Source organism: Ammospiza caudacuta, chromosome 17, assembly GCF_027887145.1.
Source record: "Ammospiza caudacuta isolate bAmmCau1 chromosome 17, bAmmCau1.pri, whole genome shotgun sequence".
Lineage (NCBI taxonomy): Eukaryota > Metazoa > Chordata > Aves > Passeriformes > Passerellidae > Ammospiza > Ammospiza caudacuta.
In genome coordinates this window covers 16,462,187-16,488,943 of record NC_080609.1, presented here as the reverse complement: position 1 = coordinate 16,488,943, position 26,757 = coordinate 16,462,187, and the positions used below count along the sequence as shown (strand labels likewise).

The 26,757-nt window shown below is 57.2% G+C and overlaps 1 protein-coding gene across 2 annotated transcripts; it reads right to left on the bottom strand.

Annotated features, from left to right (window-relative positions):
* Positions 1-363: 363 nt before the first annotated feature.
* On the bottom strand, positions 364-26,757 carry RAB26 (RAB26, member RAS oncogene family). Of its 2 annotated transcripts, XM_058816011.1 has the most exons (10): positions 26,533-26,757; positions 24,097-24,207; positions 6,123-6,164; positions 5,440-5,506; positions 4,198-4,250; positions 3,434-3,499; positions 3,236-3,292; positions 2,913-2,989; positions 2,370-2,465; positions 364-1,979 (listed from the first exon to the last, which is right to left on the bottom strand). In XM_058816011.1, exons 1-10 carry the CDS (start codon positions 26,755-26,757, stop codon positions 1,976-1,978), a joined length of 798 nt encoding a protein of 265 aa, XP_058671994.1. In that variant the 3' UTR covers positions 364-1,975. The 2 variants fall into 2 exon arrangements, with proteins under 2 accessions (XP_058671994.1, XP_058671993.1); XM_058816010.1 differs by having other exon boundaries at positions 364-2,465.

The following is a 26,757-nucleotide window of genomic DNA, read 5'->3' as shown; positions in this document are numbered from 1 at the left end:
ACGTGTACCTTTACAGACTGACTGGAAATGTTGTGTGGGTACCCAGTGGAACTGGAGTGGGTTAAAATTTGACGGATTTTTCTCAGCCTCACTCCAAATTGGAGTCTTGAAGTCACTTCGGTTGCATGGGGACTACAGCAGTGCCCCTGGCAGCTGTGCCAGGGCTGTTCAGCCCTTTCTGGGGAGAAATTACCGAAAATCCAGTTGAAACTGTGTCATACCCTGGTTCTACCGTGTGGATCCAGATGGTTTCAAGGCTGAGCTGAAATATTTAAACGACTTTACAGTGCTGTTTAGACAATGAAAACACCGCTGTGGCCATGGAGATTATTAAAAAATTTTATTAACAGGAATGAACCGAAAGCTGTAAACAAGAGCCAGCAGAAATGGGATGTTGCAGGTGAGGCCGAGCCCTCGCGCGTGGCTGGGTGCTCTGAGCAATTAACGGGAATAATTAACGCTGCGCTGAGCGGTTCCGCGTGGTGGCAGCAAAGGCCCGTGGAAAATCCCAAGCAGGATCCCAAGTGAGGAGGAGCTTGGGGCCAGCCCAGTGTGCAGGCACTGGAAACCAGTCCCGCACTGGGAGAGGGGCCGAGCCTGCTCCAAGTTTGGGTCTAAACCACAACCAGGGCTGTGAGAGCTCTGCTGGAGCAGAGTCTGTTCCCCACAGGAAGTGCTCTAAAGGGAAACATTTAAATCTTCCTCATTTTATGGGGTTTTTCTTGGTTTTAGACCACACTGAGCAAGAAGTGAGCAGCTGCAACCCAGACAGATGCCAGTCTGAGGGAGAGGGAAGGTGGGGACCTAGCAATAGCAATCCTAATCCATTGGGAATCCCAAATTTTAGGGACAGTCCTTGTCGCCTCGGGATGGGGCTGCTGCTGCTCCACGGGCAGGATGAGGAAAGAGCCACGGAGCTGCCAGGCTGGTCCTGCCCCACACAAAACCAAATCACTGGGGTGAGGGGGCCCCGACAGCCCCTCCATCACCTGGCTGCTCCTGCAGGACTGGCAGCAGGGTTTGCTGGGAATGCAAACATTCCTGCACAAACGGGTTTTCCACAGGTGAGTTTGAAATTTAAATCAGACAACTTTAAGAATTGTCTCTCCCCTAAAGTACTATTTAGGGAAGAAAGCTGGTTCATTTTAAGATCCTTTTTCACCGTGTGAAGCTGTAGCTGCTCGTGTTGCCGTAGCTCCCTGAGGAGCGGAGCTCGGAGCACGTGGGAGCCGCAGAGGCTCCTTGTGCCCATCAGGAAGGCAGTGCTGGAGCCAAAATCCGGGCGAAATGAGGGGCAGGGGTATCTGAGTCAGCAGCTGGGGGCTGGTGCTGGCTGGAGGGCAAAGGATGCGTGATTTATTCTGCTCCATGTGGAGGAGCCGCAGCGGGCACCTGCTGATGTGTGTGTGGAGTTTTCAAAGGGAGGAATTGCCAAAGGCCAAACACTTCATCCAGATTCAGATTTGTACTGAGAAGTGCAGCTTGACAAAAAAAAACAGCCAAAAGCCTGACACAGACCAAAGGGGTGAGGAGGCCCTTGAAGAGAGCTGGCAGGAATCTGCAGCCTGTAAAATCACTGCCTGCAGCTTCCCCCCAGCTCTCCGCGGTGAAAAGAAAGAGCTGCCCAAGAGAACTTTGAAGATATCAAAGCGTTGTTGCAGTCTGAAAACACCATCACACTTACAGGAAGGTATTTAGAATAAGCTGCAATACATTAGGATTCTTCTCAAAGTACCAGAAAGGGCGGAAGGAGGAGGAGCAGAGCCTTTCCCAGAGGGATGAACATTCAGAAATCTCTGTACAGAGCCAGGTGTGCAGGAGCTCACTCAGACAGCCAAGCTCTGCCTTCGCAGGGAGCAGAGAATCCCTCACTGTGGGAACGTGTCCCACCTCACAGGGATGAACAGACAGGAGAAAGCACCTACAGGAACGGCTGCCTTCAAACATCCTTCCTGCACGCCTCAGGCCAGGGCTCTCAGCTGGATTCCAGGTACACAGGGAGAGAAAAGGGAATTCAGGACGTTCTCCTACCCAGAAAATAATCAGGACTTTTTTCCTCCTAGGTGGGGGGAAGGCGTTGGTTCCCCTGCAGCACAGCCTGGCTCTCCCCAGGGTTAGAGCAGCCTCACAGAGCAGGCACAGAGGGAGACCCCAGCCCCTTCCAAACCCCCTCCTCCCACCTGTGAGCAGGGCAGGGACGCTGGCCAGGGGAGCCGGAGCCGATGGATGCGGGGGCTGCAGAATCCCAGAGAGCTTCTGCTGCTGCTCCGTGCCCTGCTCTCAGCTGGCCGTGGGGCAGACACAGACACGACAGACGGACATGCACACACTGCCCACGGGCCTGAGTCTGTACAAACACACGTTAGGACCTGCAGCACCCAGAGCCTCGCACTTCCTTCTTCACGTAGTCGTGCAGCTTGAATTTGGGCTCGTTGGGCAGCTTCATGGACCTGTGCTTCAGCTCCCTGGGGAAGGGGAGAGATGTTACTGCTGCTTCTGGCAGGGAGAGGGTTTTGTCTGGAAGGAGCCAGAGAGGGAGTTTGGGCAAGGGTGTGGAGTGAGAGGACACAGGGAATGGCTTTTCCCTGGCAGGGTGGGGGTAGATGGGATGTTGGGAAGGAATTCTTCCCTGTGAGGATAGTAAGGCCCTGGCACAGGTTGCCCAGAGCAGCTGTGGCTGTCCCTGGATCCCTGGAAGTGTCTAAAGCCAGACTGAACAGGGCTTGGAGCAACCTGGGATGGTGGAAGATGTCCCTGCCATGACGGGATGGAACTGAATGGCCTTTACGGTCCCTTCCAACCCAAACTATCCCAAGATTCCAAGCTGCCCTGCCCAGCTCAGTTGATCTCAGCGTGGCTTGGACGCTGCTAAAGCTTCTTTGGAGGGCAAGGCCTCTGCTCTGCTCACTTACTTGGCGATGGCTGTGAACGCTAATTCCACATTGAGGCCGCTCTTGGCGCTGGTCTCCATGAAGGGCACTCCATACTCCTGTGGGATGAGACACAGCCCTGTCAGGGTGCCACCAGGGGTGTTCCCAGGGCTCTCAGGGAGTGATTCTTGAGGGCAAACGAGGTGTTAGTAGAAACTTAAAGGAAGAACAGATGAGGAGAAAGGGGAGAGCATGACAAGGGAAAAAAAGGCCAAGTGTTCCCAGGTGTACTTTGGGTCAGACTGGTCTCCAGGTGACCATTTCCTGTACACATCCTCAGGGACATCCTCAGGTACCTCACCTACCTTGGCAAGCTTCTCTCCATCTTCCCTTTTCACCACTCTGTCCTGGGCTGAATCCACCTGCAGCAGGAATGGCCAAGAGCAGTTTGTGGTGATTGGGAAGGTCACCAGTGTGTATCTCCCTGTCCCCTCATGCCCTGCCAGGCTCCCCTGCCCGTGGGAGGAACAGGAGGCTCTGCAAAGCCCTGGGGCCAGGCTCACCTTGTTTCCCAGTAACATGAGGACCACATCTTGCTGTGCATATTCATGGATCTCTGTCAGCCAAGCCTGGAGGGACACAGCCAGAGAAAGGGGTTGGCAATGGCTCCAGAAGGAGCAGAGGAACGGGAGGGATGGGGAGCTGCCCCAGTGCTGCCATGGACACCTCCAGGAGGCAGGGCTGCCATCGCAGGCAATGCCAGGGATGTTCCCTGGATGATCCCTGTCAACAAGAAGGTATCTGGGGTTCCCCTGAACCCTGGGGTACCCACTTGGCCAAGCAAGCCCAGCACCCCACTTTGGCTGCTAGCAGATCCCATTTCCCAGGGTAACATCAGCCTCTGACCCCAGGATGTGCCCCATGCCCATGTCCTGCACGTGCTGCCCCGTGCCAGTCGCACTGCTCCCAGCAGGCACCCGAACCTGCCTCCCTGAGCCGTGGGGTGCCTTCCCTGCCCTCTAATCCAGCCTAATCCAATCAAACCTGCTCTAATTCCCTGTAATCCCTGGCCCCGTGGTGTGAGCAGCTGCCTGCTGTCTCCAGTGCTGGGGCAGTGAATCCATCACCCTTTACGTGCTGAGAAAGGGAACACTTTCTCTGCCCGTCCCCTGCCTGTCCTTGCAGGTGCTCAGAAGTGACCAGAGCCCTGCTGCAAGTGACCACAGCTCCCACCAGCAGCACACAGCTCCTGACCAAACCCACAGCCAACCACAACCCAGCCAGTGACACGAGGGGGACAGCAGGAGGGCCCAGGCTGCTGCTGTACCTGGATGTTGTCAAAGGAGGCTTTGTTGGTGACATCGTAGAGCAGGAGCAGGGCTGTGGAGAGAGGGACGGCCCGTTAGTGCCTGTGCCAAACCCAGCCCACAGAGCACACAGCCCCCTGGCCATGAGGGCCCTGTGAGACGCAGAACACACAAATCCAGCACAGCAACACCTCATACTGCTGGTGTTGGCACTGTGGTGGTGTTCACAGGGGTCCCAGGATGAGGGAAGAGACAACGATCTGACTCCATGTTTCAGAAGGCTGAATTATTGTTTTATTATATATATTATATTAAAACTACACTAAAAGAATAGAAGAAAGGATTTCATCAGAAAGCTTGCAAGCAAAGGAAAAGGAATGATAATAAAATCTTGTGACTGGCCAGACAGTCCGATACAGCTGGCTGTGATTGGCCATTAATTACAAACAACTACATGAGACCAATCACTGATGCACCTGTTGCATTCCATAGCAGCAGATAAGCACTGTTTGCATTTTGTTCCTGAGGCCTCTCGGCTTCTCAGGAGAAAAAATCCTGAGGAAAGGATTTTTCATAAAATGTGTCTGCGACAGCAGAGCCTGCTCCATCCATGGTCGCTGCTTCCCATGGAAAACACTCCAGTGATTCCTGGCTTACCTGGCCTCACCTGGCAGGGGCAGCTTGAGGACGGGCTCCCAAGGAGCAGAGGTGGCCGTGCTTACCCAGAGCTGGATCCCCAGGGGCAGAGGTGGCCGTGCTTACCCAGAGCTGGATCCCCAGGGGCAGAGGTGGCCGTGCTTACCCAGAGCAGGAGCGGGGTGGCCGTGCTTACCCAAAGCAGGATCCCCAGGGGCAGAGGTGGCCGTGCTTACCCAGAGCAGGAGCAGGGTGGCCGTGCTTACCCAGAGCAGGAGCGGGGTGGCCGTGCTTACCCAGAGCAGGATCCCCAGGGGCAGAGGTGGCCGTGCTTACCCAGAGCAGGAGCAGGGTGGCCGTGCTTACCCAGAGCAGGATCCCCAGGGGCAGAGGTGGCCGTGCTTACCCAGAGCAGGATCAGAGGTGGCCGTGCTTACCCAGAGCAGGAGCAGGGGCTCCCCAGGAGCTCCCCAGGAGCAGGGTGGCCGTGCTTACCCAGAGCAGGAGCAGGGTGGCCGTGCTTACCCAGAGCAGGATCCCCAGGGGCAGAGGTGGCCGTGCTTACCCAGAGCAGGATCAGAGGTGGCCGTGCTTACCCAGAGCAGGAGCAGGGTGGCCGTGCTTACCGTGCGCATCCCGGTAGTAGGCGTGGGTGACGCTGCGGAAGCGCTCCTGCCCGGCCGTGTCCCAGATCTGGAGGGCAGACGGGAGCAGAGGGATCAGACCTGAGCAGAACCCACCCAAACCAGCCCAAACAGAATGGTGCAACCCCAGGAAGCTTCTCCAGCTTTTGCTCCCGGGGATATCAATAGGAAAAATGAGCAGAGCAATAAATACGGAGGCAGCGCCTTCCCGCTCCTCGGTGTGGGGACACGGCGTGGCCAAGGGCTCCCAACACGGCCATTAATTGGAAAATCCATGGAGCAGATGGATGCATGGGGAGCTGCTAATGTGATTTATCAGTCCTTAATGCAGCAGGAGGTTTGCAGAGAGCACGCTGCTGCCTGGGGGATCTGTGTTACCGAGCTGCAGGCAAAGGGCTCAGAGGAACTAAGGGGGCTGGAGCAGCTCTGGCTGCAGGGCTGGGATGGCATCACTGTGGCCCGAACAGCCCCAGCCCTGTGCAGGCTCCTGCCAGAGCAGCCAGAAGGGTCTGTAAGGCTGACCCAGGGCAGGAGACACGAGCACAAAGGATAGAGGTGGGGCCCCATTTTGGGGATGCTCCTCTGCTTTGTCCTCTGAGGTGCTTTGGCCATCTCTGAACTCCCAGGGCAGCAAGGGACATGTTTCCAGGGTCATGGGGACATACCTGCAGCTTCACCTTCACCCCATCCACCGTCAGCACCTTGTTCTGAAAGAGAATGGAGAGGGTGGTGAGGGGTGAGTGCAGCTGCACGATGCCAAGGGAGACACAGCCAGCCCCCATCCCAGCCAGTGTTCCCCCAAACCCTCGGGCTGATCCCCTCTCCTGCTTCTTAAACCCCCATCCACTGGTCCCAGCACCTGCAGAGCCATTTTCACCAGGGCCCAGCCAGAGGATCTCTCCCTGCATCAGCAAAAGTTGCATCTATTTGGGTACCTAAACCCTGGCAATGCCACACCCAGCTCAGGCTGGAGACTGCTGCCCATAAATTAATGAGCACCAGCATCCCACTTTAATAGTCTTCAAAAGACAGAGAAAACCACTTCACACACAGCCAGCAAATTAAAAATAATTCCTGCTCCTGCCTCTTGGACCTGTTCTTCTCCTGGTTTCTCTCTTAGGATGTTTTCCCCTCCTGTTTTGCTTGGTTTCAGGAAAGGTGGAACCAAGGAGCAGAGGGGGAAGTGTCCCTCCACAATGGGTTTTCCCCAAAGCCAAGGGGATATTTTGTGTGGAAGGATGCCCTGGCAGAGCTGGGAGCTGTGTGGGAGCCCCTGAGGGTGGCTGTGCCAGACAGGGAGGGCAGGAGATGGATCCTGACCGTGTCCCAGAGCAGCCACCATCCCTGCAATCTGCACCAGCCTCTCCAAACATGAAAGGAATGCAAGCCTACAGACGAGGGTCCCAGGGGAAGGAGCAGAGAAGAGATTAATTTGCTTGCCAGATCCACAGAAATTAGCACAGCGATCAGTGGGACGTGCTGGGACCACGGGCAGGGAACAGCACAGCAGTGGGACGAGGCAGCTGGTGGCTGCTCTGCTGATCATTTAAATCCCATTTCCTCCAATTGCTCTGGAGCTGCTTTGGGATGCTCCCATCTCCCATCTCCCACGGCATGGGATGGCCAAGGCTGCTGTGACCCCAGCTGGGCTCTGCTGGCTCACACACACCCTGGCACTGGGCACGCCACCAGCCACTCCAGTGCCACCAGACCCCCAGGGATCCATGCCAAGCCCTGTCCCCGCACATTCCACACCCCTTCAGGGCCTGGGGAGGCTCTTCATTGATAGTTTCAAGGAGGACAGAGGGAGCATCTCATCTCCTGCACGTCTCCACGAGGATGTGGAGAGGAGGAGAGGGCAGGCGGAGCCGGAGCGCCGAATCCTCCTCTGCTCAGGCAGCGCAGGGAGACGGCCCAGGGTTATAAATACCTTCAAAGGCAGCGACTGAGATGGGGGAGAGAAGTGATTCACAGCCCAGGAGCTGTAAAAATAGGCACCAGGGACTGGGGTGGGGGAGCAGGGAGGGACTCAGGGAAAAGCTGGGGCTCGGGGAGCCGGCCGGGGGTTTAGGGCTCCCCACATGTGGAGCTGAGCCTCCCCAGGATGTGACACCAGGGCTCCTGAAGCGCCTCAAACCCAGCGTTCCCACTGCCACAAAGCGCTCCCTGGACCTTGGTGCGTCTGGCTAGGGCTCCCAGGTGGGCAGGGACAGAGCCATCCCCAGGGCAGAACCACAAACAGTGCTGAGCTGCACTTCCACCTCGTCCCAGAGGATGGGGAACAGCCCTGTCCTAACCTGAGCCACAGCTGAGCTTTATGCAGGGGCAGGTTTATGCTCTGCAGGAGATCCACTCTCTGAGCTCACCTTGCTCTCCAAAACCCTCCATGCTCCTCTGTGCAGGTGCAGGACCCGCAGGTTCATCCTGCAGGTTCATGCATCCCACAGGCTCTGCACCAGCACAGTGCCACTCCAAACACCATTCCCAGCTGCCAATAGCACCTGCCAGGGACCCTGCCAGGGACTGCAGAGGAAGGCAAAGGCTCTGTGTTCCACCATCGGCCCCAGCTCTTGGCATGAGGACACTTGGTGTGATGGATGGTGACAAGGACAAGGACACAATGAGTGTCACATCCCCATGGCCACACTCAGCACCTCCAGCTCCCAGCAGTGTGGCTGTGCCCGGGGATGTGGCCGTGCCCCCAGCGTGGCCGTGCCCAAAGGCTGGCAGGACACCACGGGTGCCAGGACAGACACCATGGCCCCAGCCCTGAGCATGCATCACCCAGGCCAAAGCCACCTTGAAGCACCTGGGGAGCAGCCAAAAGGGCTGAAGCTCCAGAGATGCCCCACATGCTCTGACCTCCCCTTCAGGAGTTAATTAACACGGAGCCAGCAGCAACAGCAGTCACACTAATTATTGCTGACCTATATTTTAGGGAGGTAAATGCTTAGGCCTAATTAAACTCCGCACAGGGATCCAGGTGCTGCTGGGGGAAAAATTGATTTTCTGAGGATTGGGCGTGGAACAGAGCAGGGTTCCAGGGTGAGAAGCTGTAGAAGGGCTCCTGAAGGCAGGAGACACAGCCAGAGCATCACTGGTGCTGGTATCCCTGCCTCATCCCAAGGAAGTTGTGGCTGCTCCATCCCTGGAAGTGTCCAAGAAGTTCAGATGAACCAGATGCCCAGGTCTCCCCACACCACAGCTAAGGCTCCCCAATTTTTATTATTTTTTTAAGGAGATGCCTCAATTCCCTCCTGTCAGCCCTTCCAAGGCACAGCTGGGGGCTGAGCTCCTGCTAAGCATCCAAAGACAAAAGCTGTGGTGTGTCAAGGCACTGGGATGTGAAATGTGCTGCCAGCCCTGCTGGGAGGGAGGGCTGTGCTGCTCAGGGCTCCTGCTCATCTCACTGTTTGTCAGAGCTCCCAGCAGCCTCCTGCCACAATTTGGGCAGCAAAACCACCCCTGCACCTCAGCTCTGCTCTCACCCTTCCCAATTTCAGTTTTGTGTCCTTTTTCCCGAGGCAGTGCAAATGTTTCCGAAATCTCATCTAGCAGGGGCAGCAGTGGAATGCCTGCAGTGCCCAGGGTGGACAAACACGATGCACTGAAGTTAAATAATCATCAGGACATCAGATAAACAGAGTTGGAACCTTGCAGATGCAGGAAAAATTAAATTACCAAGTGCAGATGGTCCTCAATTAGGAGCAGCATTATCACACAGCGAGGCCCCTCTGGCTGCAGCCCTGGCACCGTCCTCAGCCACGAGTGAGCAGCACAAGGGAGGGAGGGGAAGGCAATGGGGTGAAACTGTGCTGGTGCTGAGACGTGCACAGACAGTGCTGCCACACAGAGCCAGCACTGCCAGCCCTGGGCAAAGCCACAGCCTGGGTCACAGGGCACCCACAGGATGGGCAGATGCCATCACGGGTGCCCACAGTGCCCATAGGACGGGCAGATGCCATCGCAGGGTACCCACAGGATGGGCAAAGCCACAGCCTGGGTCACAGGGCACCCACAGGACGGGCAGATGCCATCACAGGGTCCCACAGTGGCCCCACAGGATGGGCAGATGCCATCACAGTGCCCCCATAGGACGGGCAGATGCCATCACAGTGCCCCCACAGGATGGGCAGATGCCATCACAGGGTCCCACAGTGCCCATAGGATGGGCAGATGCCATCACAGGGCACCCACAGGATGGGCAGATGCCATCACAGGGCCCCACAGTGCCCGTGAGCCCCAGCAGGAGCGGCTGGCACGTCCCCAGTGCCCGAGCCCCTGGCACTGAAGCTGCAGCACAGCCCAGGCTCAGCACCACCCACAGCCCGGCCTCTCGCAGCTCTCACACGCACGGACTCATTAATTAAAGCCTTTACAGTTAAATTGGATACACGGGTCAATCTGCTCTGCAATTAAGTGGACAAATGGGGAGTGCTCAGGGGCAGCACTCAGGCTCCAGCCCGGGGACCCCTACCCTGGCTCCTGTGACTGTGCTGGCTGCTGTGGTGCTGCCCAGCAGTGCACCCCACTTTTACCACGGGAAAGGAGCCCCTCTAATGTTGTTATTGGGCCTTGGAGGCATCTCCTGCAGCCGAGGGGGGGTAAATTCCTGTCAGAACGGGGATAAATGGCATTAGTGACTATAGATCAAAGCAGGCACGGGAGCTGGGGCAGCACAGAGTTAATTAGCGCCACTAATGAGCTGTGGGACTGACAGTGCAGCCACCCAGAAATGTCATTAGGTTGTGGTGTCAGCGGGCCAGGCCAGCTGGGAGCGAGGGACAGATTGGGCTGTCCTTTATTGCAGGGAGCCAGGAGAGATCCGGAGTGCAGGAGTGGCTGCAGGGGGGCTGCAGGGTGACCGTGTTCACGGGGTGGGAGGGCGAGGCAAGGGACGAGGCTCTGATTCCATGGTTCACAAGGCTGATTGATTATTTTAAGATATATATTACATTAAAACTATACTAAAAGAATAGAAGAAAGGATTTCATCAGAAGGCTGGCTAAGAATAGAAAGAATAGAAAGAAGGAATGATAACAAAGGCTTGTGGCTCGGACAGAGTCTGAGCCAGCTGACTGTGATTGGCCATTAATTACAAACAACCACATGAGACCAATCCCAGATGCACCTGTTGCATTCCACAGCAGCAGATAATCAATGTTTGCATTTTGTTCCTGAGGCTACCAGCTTCTCAGCAGGAACAATCCCGAGAAAAGGATTTTCCATAAAACGTGTCTGTGACACTGGAGCACCCCAGCCCCACGCCAAGGCCACACCAGGAGCCAAATTCCCCCCTGGCAAAGCCCAGGGAGCCCCTGCGAGCACAAACACTCTGTGCCAGGAGGAAATGGGCTGAGCTGTGATAGAGCAGACACACAAATAACCACCTCCAACGGCGGCTGCAAAAATAGATCAGGGATCGATATGGAAATCTGCCCAAAACAGCAGGACACTGCATTAAATCTGCTCGTTAAAACCCTGAGGTTGGTTTTGCCGGCCAGGGAGCTGTTCCTGGTGGCTCAGCATCTCTCCAGGCACAGCCCCGTGGAGGTGTCACCCCTCCTGTCCCCCCTGCCTCATCCAGCCTGGAGAAGCCAAGGCCTGGCCCCAGAGCCGCCCCACAGCCCCTTGGACGTGTCACCCCTCCTGTCCCCTCTGCCACATCCAGCCTGGAGCAGCCCCAAGCCTGGCCCTACATGGGTGCCCCCCAGCCCCGGTGTCCAGCTGGGTCCCCACAGCGGCCAGAGAGGGATGTGAGCAGCACCAGCCCTTGTGCAGAGCCTGCTCGCTGCATTAAATCCCAATTACCATCTCCCTGGCTGCCAGCCCTGCCCAGATAAGAGCCCAGGCCCTCGTTGGAGCAGGCACGCTGAACATTTACTGACTTATCATCTTCTAGTCACATCAGTCTGCAAATAAAAGGGGTTTCTGGCAAGAAGAGAATCCTGTCTTAGGGACAGATTAGAGGTAAGAGGATCTGCTTAGGATGATACGCTCTAAATCCAGCCCTGCTCTGCTTCCCAGCATTGCCTGCAGCATTCACGGTCCCGCGCGAGGGCTGTGCTCCCTGCCAGCCCATGGAACAGCAAAGTCTGGGGTGATCCAGGAAAGGATCCTTGAGGGAGGCTCAGGCAGATGAGGTTTGGTGCTCTCAAGCCCAACGGGGCTGCTCAGGTCTCGGCTTTTGGTTGATAATTGCTGCCCCAGATGTGCAGGGCGTCTCTGCTTCAGCCCACAGAGCTGAAGAATGAGTCTGGACTCTTTACTTTTCAGTCTTGAGGTTGTTTATTAATTATTATATATAAAATTTTCTCTCTGCCCAGCTGAGATCTGCTCAGCAGGGCAGCCACAGGCACTCTGTGTTGTCCTTTTATACAGCAAACTACGTATAACATATTTACATTTAATTCCCAATGCCTATCACCTGTGTTAGACAGTGCACTTCTGCTCTAAACCAATCCCAAAGTGCCACCAGCACTGCAGAAGAAGAAGAAGAAGAAGAAGAAGAAGAAGAAGAAGAAGAAGAAGAAGAAGAAGAAGAAGAAGAAGAAGAAGAAGAAGACATGCCCAGTTTCTTCCATTTTGCCCCCATAACCCCCGTACCAAAAATCCCAAAATCTACATTTTCACCCTGTGATTATTTTGTTATTATACTATTTAAACTTCTGTGACTTTCAGGTCCTCATACAAAGCTGGTAACTTGCTCCAGGGGTCACAATCAAATCCCCAGGTGCTCTCATCCCCACAACGGGGTCCTGGGCAACTCTGGACACCCAGAGGGATGCACTGAGCTCTGACACTCAGGCTCATCCCAGCAGGATGGAGATGGGGCTGTGTGAGGCTTTGAGAGTGGGAGTGAGCCTGAGCCCCATCCAAGGCAGCCAGACAGAAACACCCCCAAAATTCCTCAGGGCAGGATTTGCTGCAGCCATCCTGGGGACCAGAGCACCAGAAAGCAGCAGCCAGCAGGGAACTGAGCCCAAACCTGCAGCTCCAGCACAGGGATGGATCCTCCCCACCCTGGATGGTCTGCACAGCTCCCCCACCACCCTGCCCTGCACCACTCACCCCCTCCATCTCTTTCTCCCATTCTTTATAAAATAAGGGATTTTTTTAAAAAAATATCTCTGCTTATTTCTAAGCCAGGAAGCCTTGGGAACAAAGGGGGCAGAGATGGCTCAGGCAGGTCTGTGCCAATGCTGGGAATAAGGAACGTGGCACTCGACATATTTATCTTCGTTTTGCTCATCAAGGCCATGGCACGCTGCAAAGCTGAGCAGGGATCTCCACGGAGCATTTATTGCTCTATCATTTCTCATCTGCAGCAAACACGGCCCTGTCAGTGGCACAGAGATGAAAAATGGCTCATCAGGTCCTGTTAGGCAGGGAGTCGTTTATCTGGGGAGAAATAAAGCCTAGCAGCACTTGTCTGACCTTAAAGGTCTCTTCAAACCTAAACAGTTCCAGGATCTGCCTCGGTGACTGCAGCCAGCCCTGGGCTCAAAACTCCCCTGAAGTTTCTGAGAAGACTCCACGATCCAATTAAAGGAAAAGCAGGGCTGCACATGCAGCAGCAAACACTCTGTCAGCACCCAGCAGCAGCACAGCAGCGCCCGCAGACAGCACTGCAAACAGCATTATTAAACAGCACTTCTCATCCCTGAAGGAGATGAAATCCCCAAAGACCTGACAAAGGAATCTGCAGCTTTTCATCCCAAACACTGCCATCCTTCACCCACAGCCAAGGCAGACAGCTCCCAAAAAGTGCTGAGCAGCAAACCTGAGCCCAGATTCTTCGAAGCATTCAAGGAAAAGAGAGGGACTAACAGCTCTGCTGAGATTTTCTATGTCTGTACGAATGCAGTCAGCCTCCAGGGCTGGCTCCCATCAGGTCCCAGTGCCCCTGGTCCCACAGCCCCTCTCTGCAGGGTGAAGTGACAATAGGGACAGCCGGTGCAGTGGCAATAGGGACAGTCAGGGCTGGAGTGCAGTGACAATAGGGACAGCCAGTGCAGTGACAATAGGGACAGCCAGTGCAGTGGCAATAGGGACAGCCAGTGCAGTGGCAATAGGGACAGCCAGGGCTGGAGTGCAGCAGGTCCCAGCCCCCTGTGCAGGGCAGGACCCTCCTCACCCATGGTGCTGCCTGGCCACCTTATGCAAGGAGAATCCTGAAATGGCCCTGGGACAGAGCTGGGGACACGGGACAGAACTGGAGAGAGGGGGACAAAGCTGGGAACATGAGGCTGAGTTGGGGACACGGGGACAGAGATGGGGACACGGGGGCTGAGCAGGCAGAGCCCTGCCCACACTCCTGTGCCAGCGCCAGGGCGGCCACTCGGGTGCCCCACAGGTGGCACGAGGCAGAAGGCACAGCACAGGCACCGTGCACTCAGAGCTTTGATCTTTGCAGAGCTTTTCCTCCTCCCTGGCAGCAGTCCCAGCTCTCCCATTTTCTGCTCTGCTGGAGCAGGCTCTCCCCCGGGTCTGGGCACCACTGAGAGCCCCGGGTGATGCAGAGGTGCTGAGGAACTGCAGCACACTCAGCTCATCCCTTCCACACCACAAGCACCCCAAGCAGCCCAACCAGCCTGGCCAATCCAGCCCCACATTCGCTGTCCCCATGTGGGGCTCTGGAGCTGCAAGCCAGGGCTGTGCTGGGAAATCACCCAGGGAGGCAAAGCAGCCCAGATCCCTCACCGTGGGTGCTGGGGCTCTGGGCAGCGCAGATCACACTCCTGGGAAGCTGCTCCAACACTGCCAACCCTTCACAAACAACACTGAACCAAAACACGTTGATTTTTTTCTTTTTTTGTCGCACGTTTGGGAAGGCCAGGCTCAGCCAGGGGCTGCAGCTGGAGCAGCCAGGTCCCCGTGGGAGGATTCCCAGCTCTGCACTGATCTATGGGGCTGGTCCCTGCGGAATCAGCCCTCCCAGAGCTGCTGTGCTCCCCCAGCACGCCCAGCACGGCAGGAACACTCTGACCCCACGCGTGTTACCCAGGAGGGAAAACACATCACATCTGCCAGGCATTAACGCTTGCTTGGGAACAAAGTTATTTTGGGCACTGTGAGCGCTTCTGCCATTAATTCACGCACATTGATAGGTGCAGTCAATGAAGGGCTGAGCCCCAGAGCCACCCGGCCCTGCCAGAGGCCACCTGGACGTGTCACCCCAGTGCAAAGGGGTCTGGGGAGCAGCCCCGCAGAGCAGGACCCCCCCCCCCCCAGCTCCTCAGCACTGGCTGGGCACGGCTCTGGGCAGGGAGGGCACCCCATGGGCACGGGGGCTCACATCCCACCAGCCTGGCACAGGTGGGGCAGGACCCGCAGCCCCTCCTGAGCCTGGCACAGGTGGGGCAGGACCCGCAGCCCCTCCTGAGCCTGGCACAGGTGGGGCAGGACCCGCAGCTCCTCCCCAGCCTGGCACAGGTGGGGCAGGACCCGCAGCCCCTCCTGAGCCTGGCACAGGTGGGGCAGGACTCGCAGCCCCTCCCCAGCCTGGCACAGGTGGGGCAGGACCCACAGCCCCTCCTGAGCCTGGCACAGGTGGGGCAGGACCCGCAGCTCCTCCCCAGCCTGGCACAGGTGGGGCAGGACTCGCAGCCCCTCCCCAGCCTGGCACAGGTGGGGCAGGACCCGCAGCCCCTCCCCAGCCCAGCACACATCACAGCCAGGGCTCTCCCCCAGTAACAGCGTTAATGGCACACAGCCTTGGCTGGCATCGTTGCCGTGGTGATGCTGCACAGGCAAAGCTGGAAAAGCCAAAGGCTCCATTTCCCCCGCGTGTCACCGAGCCTGGAACAGCGAGCCTTGGCAGGCGGGGGGAAAACAGCCCGAGACACAGGCAGATGGCACCAGGGCTGGCGAGGTGGTGCCATGGCTTTGTGGGTGCCATGGCTCCGTGGGTGCCATGGCTTTGTGGAATCTGACCCCTACTTTCCATAAACAAAATGGAAAATCCCCACACAAAATGGAACAAACCCCGTGCAGGTGTTCCCAGCAGGACCAGTCACACCTCAGAGATGTGCCAATGGTTTTGTGGTCCCTAGGAGATGGCCCTTCCTGCCTGCTGACCTCCTGTGGGTAGAACTGACCCAGCCCAGCCTCACCAGCACCTTCCTCAGGCTCAGAGGCACCACTGAGACCCCCACAGCACCCTGGGACAGCCACAGCCCAGGGCAGGGGACATCACCCTGTGAAGCTGAAGCACCACGAGCTCCCAACTCACATTAGTTGTGATCAGGGAGAAACACTTTTTCCCAGGGGAGGCATAAAGATGAATTATTTGCTGCTGTTTCCGAGAGATTCACCAGTGCCCCAGGGCAGTGACTGGGCGCTGAGGCACAATAAAAATGCTCGGTGTCCCTGGGAGACAAATAAAGACCTGTGAGCTGCAGGGCTCCTCTGGGCCCCTGGGCCAGGGCAGCTCCAGCACCCTGGGATGGAGCCAGGAGCTGCCCCTGGTGCCAGCCACAAACTGTTCTGCTTCCAAAGGCTCTGCAGGCAAAGCCCTCAATCCCCCATTGCCATAGGAACTGTGTGCCCCACCACCATCCAAGGACAGGGACACACCAACTGCAGCTCCCTCCATCTCAAACACAGCTTTTATGGGGCTGCTTTTTCTCAGTTTTTCCCAATTTTTTTCCCATTTTTTTCCCCATATTTTTTCCCCAGTTTTTCCCAAGGAGGGTGCCCTGCTGGCGCTCACTGTTCCAAGCTTTGGCATATTCAATTACTGCCTTGCCTTTGAGCTTGGTGATGCTCAGTGCCACCATCACCCCTGGATGGGACTGACCCCGTGGCCCAGGTCTCAGGGAAGGGGCTCTTTGGGGAAAAGGCAAAAGGGAAAAAGGGAAAAAGGGAAAAAGGGAAAAAGGGAAAAAGGGAAAAAGGGAAAAAGGGAAAGGTGCTTTTCAGGGAAGAACAACACACAGAGAACATCTGGTGAGCTCAGCCAGAGCCAGCTCCTGCCACTGCAGCAGTGCCAAACCCAGGACTGGCACCTCACCCTTCCCCACACAGATATCAACATCCACCCTGGAATAACCCAAACCCTGCTGGGAGCGATAATTAATTAACAAAACGAGGCAGCAGCTCAGCACAGAGGCAGCAAGGGCCCAAGGGGAGCACAGGAGCTGAGCCACAGGGCAGGGACGCCCCAAATGCCCATCCCAGGGGCAGAGGGGGGGTCAGAGACACCCAAACCCCACCCGTGCCCCCTTTCCTGGGCGCCTTCCCTCTGCTTTCAAAGAACAACCCAGTTCTGCACAGCTGAGTTCAATATTTTATCACAAATAAAAGATGAAAGTGAAATTAAGCCAAATGTATTCCATTAAATATTGAAAGCATTTAGGCTTGCTCTGGCCCCATTTGAACGTTTTAGAGAGTTTGAAACGCTCCCTGTCAGGCCTGGCACCGGCAGAGGATCCAGCCTGGCTCGGGGCCATGGCAGGGGATGCTCCAGTGCCCAAATTGGCCCCTCCAGAGCCAATTCCCCACCTGGCAGCAGCCAGGCAGGAGCCAGCACAGCCCAGCCGTGTGCCCACAGCCCTCCCAGCCCGAGCTGCTGCTGCACAGGACCCTGCAGGGCTGGAGCAGGGCAGGGATCTGACCCAGACACACCGTGCAGGGCTGGGAATTGAATTTCCCAGCTGAGTTTTGTGACCGTGCTCACAGGGGTTCTTGGATGAGGGAAGAGATGAGGATCTGACTCCGTGTTTCAGAAGGCTGATTGATTATTTTATGATATATATTACATTAAAACTGTACTGAAAGAATAGAAGACAAGGTTTCATCAGAAAGCTGGCTAAGAATAGAATAGGAAAGAATGATAACAAAGGTTTGTAGCTCGGGCTCTCTGTCTGAGCCAGCTGACTGTGATTGGCCATTAATTACAAACAACCACATGAGACCAATCCCAGATGCACCTGTTGCATTCCACAGCAGCAGATAACCATTGTTTGCATTTTGTTCCTGAGGCCTCTCAGCTTCTCAGGAGGAAAAACCCCAAGGAAAGGATATTTCATACAAAGATGTCTGTGACAGAGTTCCCCATGGTTCCCATCCTCTGCAGGGGTTCTGGGCTCCCACACAGCTCTGGCCAGGAGGATACAGAGGCAGGTTGTGTGAGCACCTTTACGAGCTCCCTCCTTGCACCAGCAGCTCCCAGGTTTGTGTTTTCCTTGCCTGTGTCCTGCACTGCAGCTCCTGAGCAGCCCAGGCCCTCTCTCTGCCCCTGAGCTGATGAAATCCATCACTCCACCCAGCCCAGGCCAGGACAGAGCCACAGGGACACCGGCTACCAACAGGCACCAGGAGCACACCGAGCACCAGGGCTGCAGGGGCCTGGACACACTCGTGCCCTTCCAGAAGCATCCTGCAAACCCCACATGCCCAGCACCATCCTGGCAGCTGGGATGGATCAAAAATTCCACACCCAAACTATTCTGGGTGGTATTTCTGACACCAAGGAGGCGGAGGAGGCACCTTCCCACCATGCTGCAAAGAGGATTAAGCTGGGGAAGAGTTTTCTTCAGCAGGCTCTGGGGCTGGCTGCCACCCCAGCTGCTCAGGCACTTTTTGCTTTGAAGGCATTCATCTCCTCTCTGTGCCTTCCCCGGGGCAGGATTGGAGTCCCTTGTGCCTGGGATCCCCGCCTGCACACAGGGTTTGCATCTCCCTGCTGTGCTGCAGAGCTGGGGCGGGTTATGGGTTTATTTTCCAGGAGCAGGAGGCACAGGAGGATGGATGAAGCCCGGGAGCTGCCAGCAGCGGGCACGGGCACCGCGGGCACCAGCAGCATCCCCTGGCAACTGAGCCCTGCATGCAACGACAGGCTGCAGAGCTCTGAGTGTCCCTCTGCCAGCCCTGCAAGGAAAGCAGGGCTGGGTTCCCAGGGAAATGGGCATTTACTGCCCTGAGAGCCCGTCCTGGGAGTGGGGAATGGGCACCAGCAGCTGTGTGGGAGCAGCACCCTCAGAGCCACACACAAGGGGCACAAACCTGCCAGGATCTGCCTCCCCGTGCTGCATTTGGGCACAGCTGGTCCCCAAGCAGGGTGGCAGCACCATATCCATACCCTGGAACCAGGCAGAAGGTGGGAAGCATGGCAGGAACCATCAGACACTCCTGGAATGGTTTGGGTTGGATCTCAAAGAGCATCCAGGTCCAACACCTTCCACCAGAGCAGACTGCTCCAAACCCCATCCAGCTCGTCCTTGAGCACTCACGGGGATGGAAATCTGCTCTGGGCAAAATGAGCCCAGCTCTCCACACAGTGAGAAATGCAAAAATATGAAATCAGCTACTGGCTGCTATTAAAATTCATCCAGCAATAGGAGCTGCAGAGCAAACTGATTTTCAGACAAAGAGCTGCTGGGAACACACAGAAACATGGAATGGTTTGGGTTGGAAGGGACCTCAAAGGGCATCCAGTTCCAAGCATTTGCCACGGGAATACTCAAGGTGGGAGCACAGGCATCCCCTGCCTGCTCCTGCCCCACCTTCCCCATCCTGGTTGCACCTCTGTTCCCACTGGTATGGCCCCATGAAGGGAATTTGATCCAAACAACTTGGCAGCACCAAGATGTTTCTCCCAGGAAAAGAAAAAACTCTTCCCTGCAGAGCTCCAGCCCTGGAGACCAACCCAAACCCACCCCAAACACTCTGCCCTGTTCCCTCCCTCCAACATCCAGGGCTCATTTTGCACAGAAAGACACTGAAATTAATTTATTTCCATTTCTTTCTTCTGGCCTAAGCAGCTCCCCTCCCACTTTTTCCAGATTGATCCACCAGAAAATGAGCCCTGCTAATGGTCCGTGCCAAGCGCTGAGATAAAAGCCAGCCCGGGCTTCCAGGAGGCTCCAGGCTGCTCCAGCCCTCCAAAGGCTGGGAGGGCAGGGATGGGGCAGGGATGGGGCAGGGATTGGGCAGGGATGGGGCAGGGATGGGGTAGGGATTTGGGCAGGGATGGGGCAGGGATTGGGCAGGGATGGGGCAGGGATGGGGCAGGGATGGGGCAGGGATTTGGGCAGGGATTTGGGCAGGGATTTGGGCAAGGATGTGGGCAGGGATGTGGGCAGGGATGGGGCAGGGATGTGGGCAGGGATGGGGCAGGGATTTGGGCAGGGATGGGGCAGGGATGTGGGCAGGGATTTGGGCAGGGATGGGGCAGGGATGGGGCAGGGATGTGGGCAGGGATTTGGGCAGGGATGGGGCAGGGATGGGGCAGGGATTTGGGCAGAGATGTGGGCAGGGATGTGTGCAGGGATTTGGGCACCTGCTGGGGAGCAGAGCATGCCCCAAGGGCAGGGATTTGGGTGCCCACTGGGGACCAGCAGATGCTCAAGGCACCCACAGCACTCTCCCAGCACCCCCAGGACCAGTCTGGGTGGACCCAAACCGTGGTCACTGCTCCTCTGCACACCCCACAGAGCTGGGGAAAATATTCCCATCCTCCTGCAAAGCTCAGTTCAGCAAAGCTCAGCTCGCTGCAGGAGCAGAGGGCAGCCCATGGAAGGGGCACACACAAACACAACAAAAAACAACCAGAGATGCCACAAACCTCCCATATTAAAAAAAAAAAAAAAAAAAAAAAAAAAAAAAAAAAAAAAAAAAAAAAAAACCACATTAGCACCGCTGATTCCAGCCCTGAGCCGCACAGGGCTGGGTGTAATCAGGAGTCCTCAGAGCTCAGGGCCACCGGGACAGGTTTTATTTTATTGAGAGCACTCCCACGTTAACCACGGCACAGCCAAGGCTGGGGCAGAGCACGGAGCCTCCCGAGGGGGCTGGGCAGCAGCTGAACCCCCCAAAGCCCTGAGAACCTGCGCACATCAAAGCTGGGCCTTCAAAGGGAATGTCCCCTGTGCCCTGTGCCACCGCCTGCCCTGGCAGCTGGAGATGTGCCCGGGGCCCAGGACGGTGCTGCTGTGCTGCACAGCACTGACACCCCTGCACACCCGGGACAGCACCGAGAGCAGCCCACCCTGCTCTGAACCCCACCAAAAACCTTCCCAGCGGTTTCATGCCCTGATTAACACAGGAACCATCACCCCTGCGAACGCAAAGGAGCTCATTAGCACCTCTTCCCAGGGAGAAGAGTGCATCCTTAATTTGTTTCTTTTATGTTCTTCTCCTTTCAGGTCCAATTAGCACAAAACTCTTCCCTTGCCCAGCCTGCAGAGCTCGGGGCTGCGAGGATGGGGCAGCCCCCCAGAGCCCGGGTGTCACTGGGGACAGGGACACGGGGGGTTTCAGGTGGCCCCTTGGCTCCTCACTTTGGCGACACTCCCATCACTCAGCTGTCACCGCAGGACTCGAGTCCCCCCGGCTGCACAGCTTGAGTTTCTGTCGAGGTTTCTGAAGCGTTGCCAAAATCACAAGGAGAGGCAGCTCCCGCCGTGGCACTGAGAAAATCGGGATTCACACCCCTGAGCACCACACCTGCTCCTTTCCAGGAGCCGCTTCTCCCTGGAGCCCCAGTGTGCGAAGCCAGGAGAGCACCCACAGCCTGCCCCGAGCTGCTGTGCCCTCACCTGCGGGGATCTGTGGGGAGAAACCTGCCAGGATTCCCCGGTGCCACGGCACAGCTCATGGGGGGCAGTAATTGACCCCCTCATTATCTGGCAACGACACCTTGAGGGTGTCACCTGTGATCCAGATGCTGAAGGCAGAGAGGGGTTTGTCCCCCAGCCTGGGGGACAGCTCGGGAGCTCAGACAGGGGTTTCTGCTCATACAGAGCTTTCTCCTCAGACAGAGGTACCTGCTTAGAGGTTCCTGCTCAGACAGAGCTTTCTCCTCAGACAGGGGTTCCTGCTCAGACAGAGAGTTCTCCTCAGACAGGGGTTTCTGCTCAGAGGTTCCTGCTCATACAGAGCTTTCTCCTCAGACAGGGGTTTCTGCTCAGAGGTTTCTCCTCAGACAGGGGTTTCTGCTCAGAGGTTTCTGCTCAGGCAGAGGTTTCTCCTCAGACAGAGGTTCCTGCTCAGCCAAAGCCCTGCCAGAGCAGGTCCCCTTGCCCAGGGCTCTGCCTCCACGGCACCCACCCATCGCTGCACCCTCAGCCTGGCCCTGTCCCATCTGAACTGGGAAGGCTGGAATCACCCCCAGGAGCTAAGGATGCTCCCCCAGCAAACCACATTTTCCTGGAACAGAACACTGAGGACGCAGCACCTCCAAAGCTCAAAGCCAACAGGTGCCATTTTGATGCCTTTGTTAATATTGCAATCATCTTTATTTCCCCAGCATCAGTGGTTTGTTTTCCAAACACATTCAGATCAGCATCCCTCTTTGTTTAAGCGATGATAATAAACAAACACGTCGGTCGCGGGAGGCTCTCCCTCACATAAAACAGTGGGAGGGAACAAACCTCAGGGGCCATTAGGAATAGGAATGCCAGATTCATTTGAAATGGATTTCTATTCATTTACACTGGCTCTGGCCTGTGTAAGCCATTAGCCACAGCTCTGGGTGCCATCCTTGAACACCAGCAATGATCCCAGAGCCCAGTGGGAGCAGAGGGTGGGAGAGGAGGGAGCTGGGCTGGCCTGGGGTGCCCCAGAGCAATGGCAGGGACCAGGTGGCATCAGAACAGTGCAGATGGTGCCCAGGGCAGTGTGGGGAGCTGGGCAGCTCCGTGCCCGTGCTGTGCTGAGCCAGGATGGCCCCAGGGACGTGGCAGGGCCCGGCAAGGCCGGGCGTGCGCAGGAGCACAGCTGGCACACACGCTGGCCTTGGGGAGCTCCCTGGTGCCAGCCAGGCTCGGAGAGTGCCACAATCCCTGCCAAAAACCCTGCCAAAAACCCCAAATAACCCCCTGAGCTCGCTCAGCACCCTGCACAGGGGCCAAGAGAACACAGAGAGCCCCAGTGACACCTTCCCACTGCCACCACCTCAGTGCTGCAGCCACAAACCCTGCCAAACTCGGGGCTGCAGGGAGAAGGAGCTGGGATGTGGCAGTTCTGTGATTAAAAAGACACAAATTAAACCCAGCAGAAGCCTCCGGTGTTGCCACCCCAGAGCATCACCTGCATCACGGTGCCCACAATTACCAAACAGGATTATCCTGCTGGGAATGCAGAGGCACATCAAAAAACTATTTCCATGTCCCCCCAAAATTATGAATGCCTTGCAAGGACGATAATAATGAGTTTTAGGGCATCCGCATGATCTCCCCCACTGTATAATCTGCCCATTTCAGAGACACGGAGCTCTAGCAGCTCTATTAGAGAAGTAAATTAACCCTAATTTGATTGCTCCTCAGTAACAGTCATTTCAGCACTCTAATCAATAAGTCACAGGGTTTTATGGCTGCCCTCTGTATCAATCACTTCGATCAGTAATAAAACCCTTTTATTTGAAGGACACCTGAACACTGTGTAATTACCTCTGTATGCAATTACAGACCCCAATTCACCCATTTCACCTGCAGCACCCCCAGCCTCGCCAGGCATGGCCCATGCCTTCCTTCAAAGCTTTCTGAGCTGTCCTTCACCCTTCCACAGGGTTATTACCCACACCCCAGGCAAGCAGCAGGTTACAGGAGACACTCATCTCCCATAAAAGCCAAGATCTGAGATCCTGCTGGGAAAAGGCAGCTGGGAAGGCACAACGCTGGTGTGTGGTGGCATCACCAGCAGCTCCTCACAGCAGAGCCCCCAAATGGAGCCAAATCCATCAGAGAGAGAGATGGCACAGCCGGGAGCAGGGCAGGGAGAGCAGCACTGCCCAGACAGCCCAGGAGGTGACAGGCTCACACTTTGGGGGTAGCAGATGGTTGGGGGACTGGTGAGGGCCAGGGAGCGGCAGATCCTGGCAAGCCAGGCGCGCTGCATTGGTGCCAGCCCTGCCTCGTGCCCTGCACAGCTGCTGGAAAGGCTCTTTGGTGCCACCTCTGCCAAGTCACCGTTGCTGGGGCTCTGCTGTCCCACCCCACGGGGGGGGATCCCCTTGGACAGGGCTGAGGGAGCCACAGAGAGCCCAGGCAGCCCCCCCAGCACGGGACTGACAGGGAACACGGCCAAGGGAAGGTTACAGGGGCCCTGGTGCACACTCAGATGCTCCTGCCTGGCAAGGGATGCCCTGGCACACTGGGGCACTGCAGGAATTGTGATGTGATCCCCTTTCTTCCCCCATAAGAATTCTTCTTATTCCCTGTGTGGAGCAGTCCCCGTTGTCCTCACTGGAGCTGCACAGCTCCAACCACTGCCCACATGGCTCTCCTGGCATCAGGAGATGCTCCCATTGCTCCCAACCAAGCAGAGACCTCAGAGACCCCTCAGCACAGCACAGCCCCACAGCAGCACCCCAGAGCTGTGCTCAGGGGATTCTTCCAGGACACTCTGCTTTTTATCAGTTTTGGTTCTGCTGTTCCAAGAAAAAAACACAAACAACTCTTAAAACCCACTGGAACTGCCTTAGGGAAATATTTCCATGGCAGATGTCAGGCCTCAGTTGTTACAGGAATTATCCCCAGGATCCTGAGCAGAGGAGAGGCTGCCCCATCCCTGGCAAAGCCGTAACAAAGCAGCTGCTGCTGCTGGAGCTGACACAGCTGCAGAGGTTCAGTGCTTGTTACCCCCCTGCACGTCCCACCACCCACCTGCCAGACCCTCACGGGCCCCTCCACTCACCCTGAAGTCGATGCCCACGGTGGAGATGAAGCTGCCGGCCAGGAAGGCGCCGTCCTTGAAGCGCACCAGCAGGCAGGTCTTGCCCACCCCCGAGTCCCCCACCAGCATCACCTGCAGGGAGGGAGGGATGGCTGTGAGGCTGCAGGGCTGGGAAGGCACCCCAACACAGCCATCACCCTGCCCCATCACAGCACTGGGCAGCGGTGCACGGGGGGAAGAAGCACGTCCAAGAGCGATGTCCTCAGAGCCAGGGGAGCGTGGGGAAGGCACACAAGGCCCTGCACCGTGTCACCAAACTAGAGACACCTTCCCCTGCCCTGACAGGCACTTAACAGGTCCTTCATGGGGGCACAAAGCCCCTGGAAACCAAGAGCTGCCCCCCACAGAACAGCCCACCCCATGTGGGGCACCCCAGGAGGGTGACACTGCCCTTGGGGGTCCCCAGCCATGAGTGCCAGCTCCAGCACTCTGCCCTCGCTTCGGTGGCACCCACACATGCCCGCGGCCACCCTGCCAGCCCCCCGTGGATGCCAAGGGAGCAGCTCCCGGTGCCGCCTCCCTCAGTTTCCCCACCTGCCTCAGTTTCCCCACCCAGCAGCTGCCCTGGGCACAGACAGGGCAAGCAGGTCCTTGCCACAAAGCAACCACAGCAGAGCTGAGGCTGCTTCCAAATGCAGCTCCCCAAAACCCTAGGCTCCTTCCCTCTGCCATCAGCCTTCCAGGAGCCATTAACCCGTGACAGGATTTAAATGGCTTTATGGCAGGGACTGCCCCGGGTCACACCCAACCCTCCCAGGGCTGCCAGAGGTGGCAAATGCCACCAGCCCTGTGCAGAGGCGGCAGCAGCCCCGGGTGCAGCTCACTTTGGCACTGCCAAGGAGGGCAGGATGTGCCCACGGTGCCCCACAACCCCAGCAGAGCCCCACACTGGTGTCCCACAGGAGCACCAGGCACTGAGCTGGGTGAGGGCAGCCAGAGCCCACAGGGGTACCAGTGTGAAGCCAAGGGAAGGGAGGAAAAAAGTCATTTTAGTACAAAATATTGATTTTTTAAAAAATTTTCCAGACATCTTTTTGTAATCGGTGACTCTCAACAGCAGCTTCTCCCCACTCAGCAGCACCAAAGCCTCATCGGGCACAGAGAGCTCCCAGAGCCAGGAGCCAGCCCTGTGCCCAGGACTTGGCACAGATTGGGAGCCTCAGGAGAGGGGAAGGGAAGGAGAAAGTTTAATAAACCAGGTTTTTACTGGACACAAAGCAATTTCTGTCTGCCACTGGGTGAAAACCAGCCAGACCATCAGCAGATGCTTTCTGTACCCGGCGTGTTTGGGCTTATCTGAGACACATTTGGCTCATCTCTGTGCCATGGGGACCATCCCTAGGGAAAGCCCCAGCCTGGGCAGGCAGGGGTGAGCTCCAGGAGCCAAGGACCAGTGCAAACACAGAGGTGGCTCCATTTTAGGGAAGCTGTTGAACCATTAATGCAGATGTATCAGGACCAAGCACCTACCAAAGCAAACAAGCACATTTCTGGAATGTCCCTCTCCAACCCCACACCCCAAACCTGAACACCTTCAACCCCAAACCCGAACATCTCCATCCCCACACCCCAAACCTGAACACCTCCAAGCCCACATCCCAAACCCCCAAACCACAACACCACAGGCACAAGCTCTCCCCACCACACCGGGCAGGACCTGCCCCAGCAAAGCCGCTCTCTCCAGGCTCGGTGCCCCGGGCTCGGCACGGAGGTCACGTCACAAACACACGGGGGGTTCACCGAGTCCTGCCCCCAGCCCAAATCACTAAATGAGCCCCAAAATCGCTGTGTGAGCCCGAAAATAATCAAATGGGCTCCGAGCTGGGTTTCCATCAGGTCTCAGGGGAGAGGTGGGGAGGAAGCAGATTCATTTGCGCTGTGAGGGTGATATATCGCTCGCCAGGCTCTGAGCAGCGAGGAGAAGCCACCGAGCCCGGCAGGCTGGGGACATCTGAGCGGCAGCCGGAGCACATTCGGTGCCCCTCGGGGGTGCCACCATCACCGTGCTCACAGCCCCGCTTTCCTGTAGGTTCACAGGATCGGGGGCTTACGGCAACTCCCCGGAGCAGCCTTTGGCCGTCACTTGCACAAGTCCCGCAGCCCCAGCCCCGCTCCGGGGGCTCTGCGGGCGCAGCCCCCGCCGAGCGAGACCCCGACCGGGCGGCAGCGGAGGGCGGGATGAGGGCAGGGAGAGGGGAAAGCAGGGATGCAGGGATGCAGGCAAGCAGGGATGAAGGGAGAAGGGGATGCAGGGATGAAGGGATGCAGCGATGCACGGATGCAGGGATGCCCGCCCGGTCCTGGCCCCCGGGAACTTCGGCGACGCCACCCCCGGCCCCGCACCCGCCTGACCCCGCACTCCCACAACCCTCCCCGCTGCCCTCTCCGCTCCCGCACCTTGAAGGCGAGGTCGTAGAACTCCCCGCTGCTGCTCAGCGAGGGCCGCCCGGCCGCCGCCGCGCCGCCGTTGCGGGGCAGCTCGGCGGCGGCGGCGGCGGCGGCGTTGGCGGAGCTGCCCCGGGGGGCGGCGGCGGCGCGGCCGGAGCCCTGTCCGGCGGGGGGCAGCGCGGCGGAGGGCGCGGCACCGCCGCCCTTGCTGCGAGCCGCCTTCTTGCGCGACAT

Coding starts and splice junctions, on each gene's coding strand:
- RAB26 (XM_058816010.1), bottom strand. CDS start 26,757: ATGTCGCGCAAGAAGGCGGCTCGCAGCAAGGGCGGCGGTGCCGCGCCC. Junction 3,500..4,197: donor CCTCCTTTGACAACATCCAG/GTACAGCAGCAG, acceptor GTGTCCCTCCAG/GCTTGGCTGACAGAGATCCA. Junction 2,990..3,235: donor ATGGAGAGAAGCTTGCCAAG/GTAGGTGAGGTA, acceptor CTCATCCCACAG/GAGTATGGAGTGCCCTTCAT.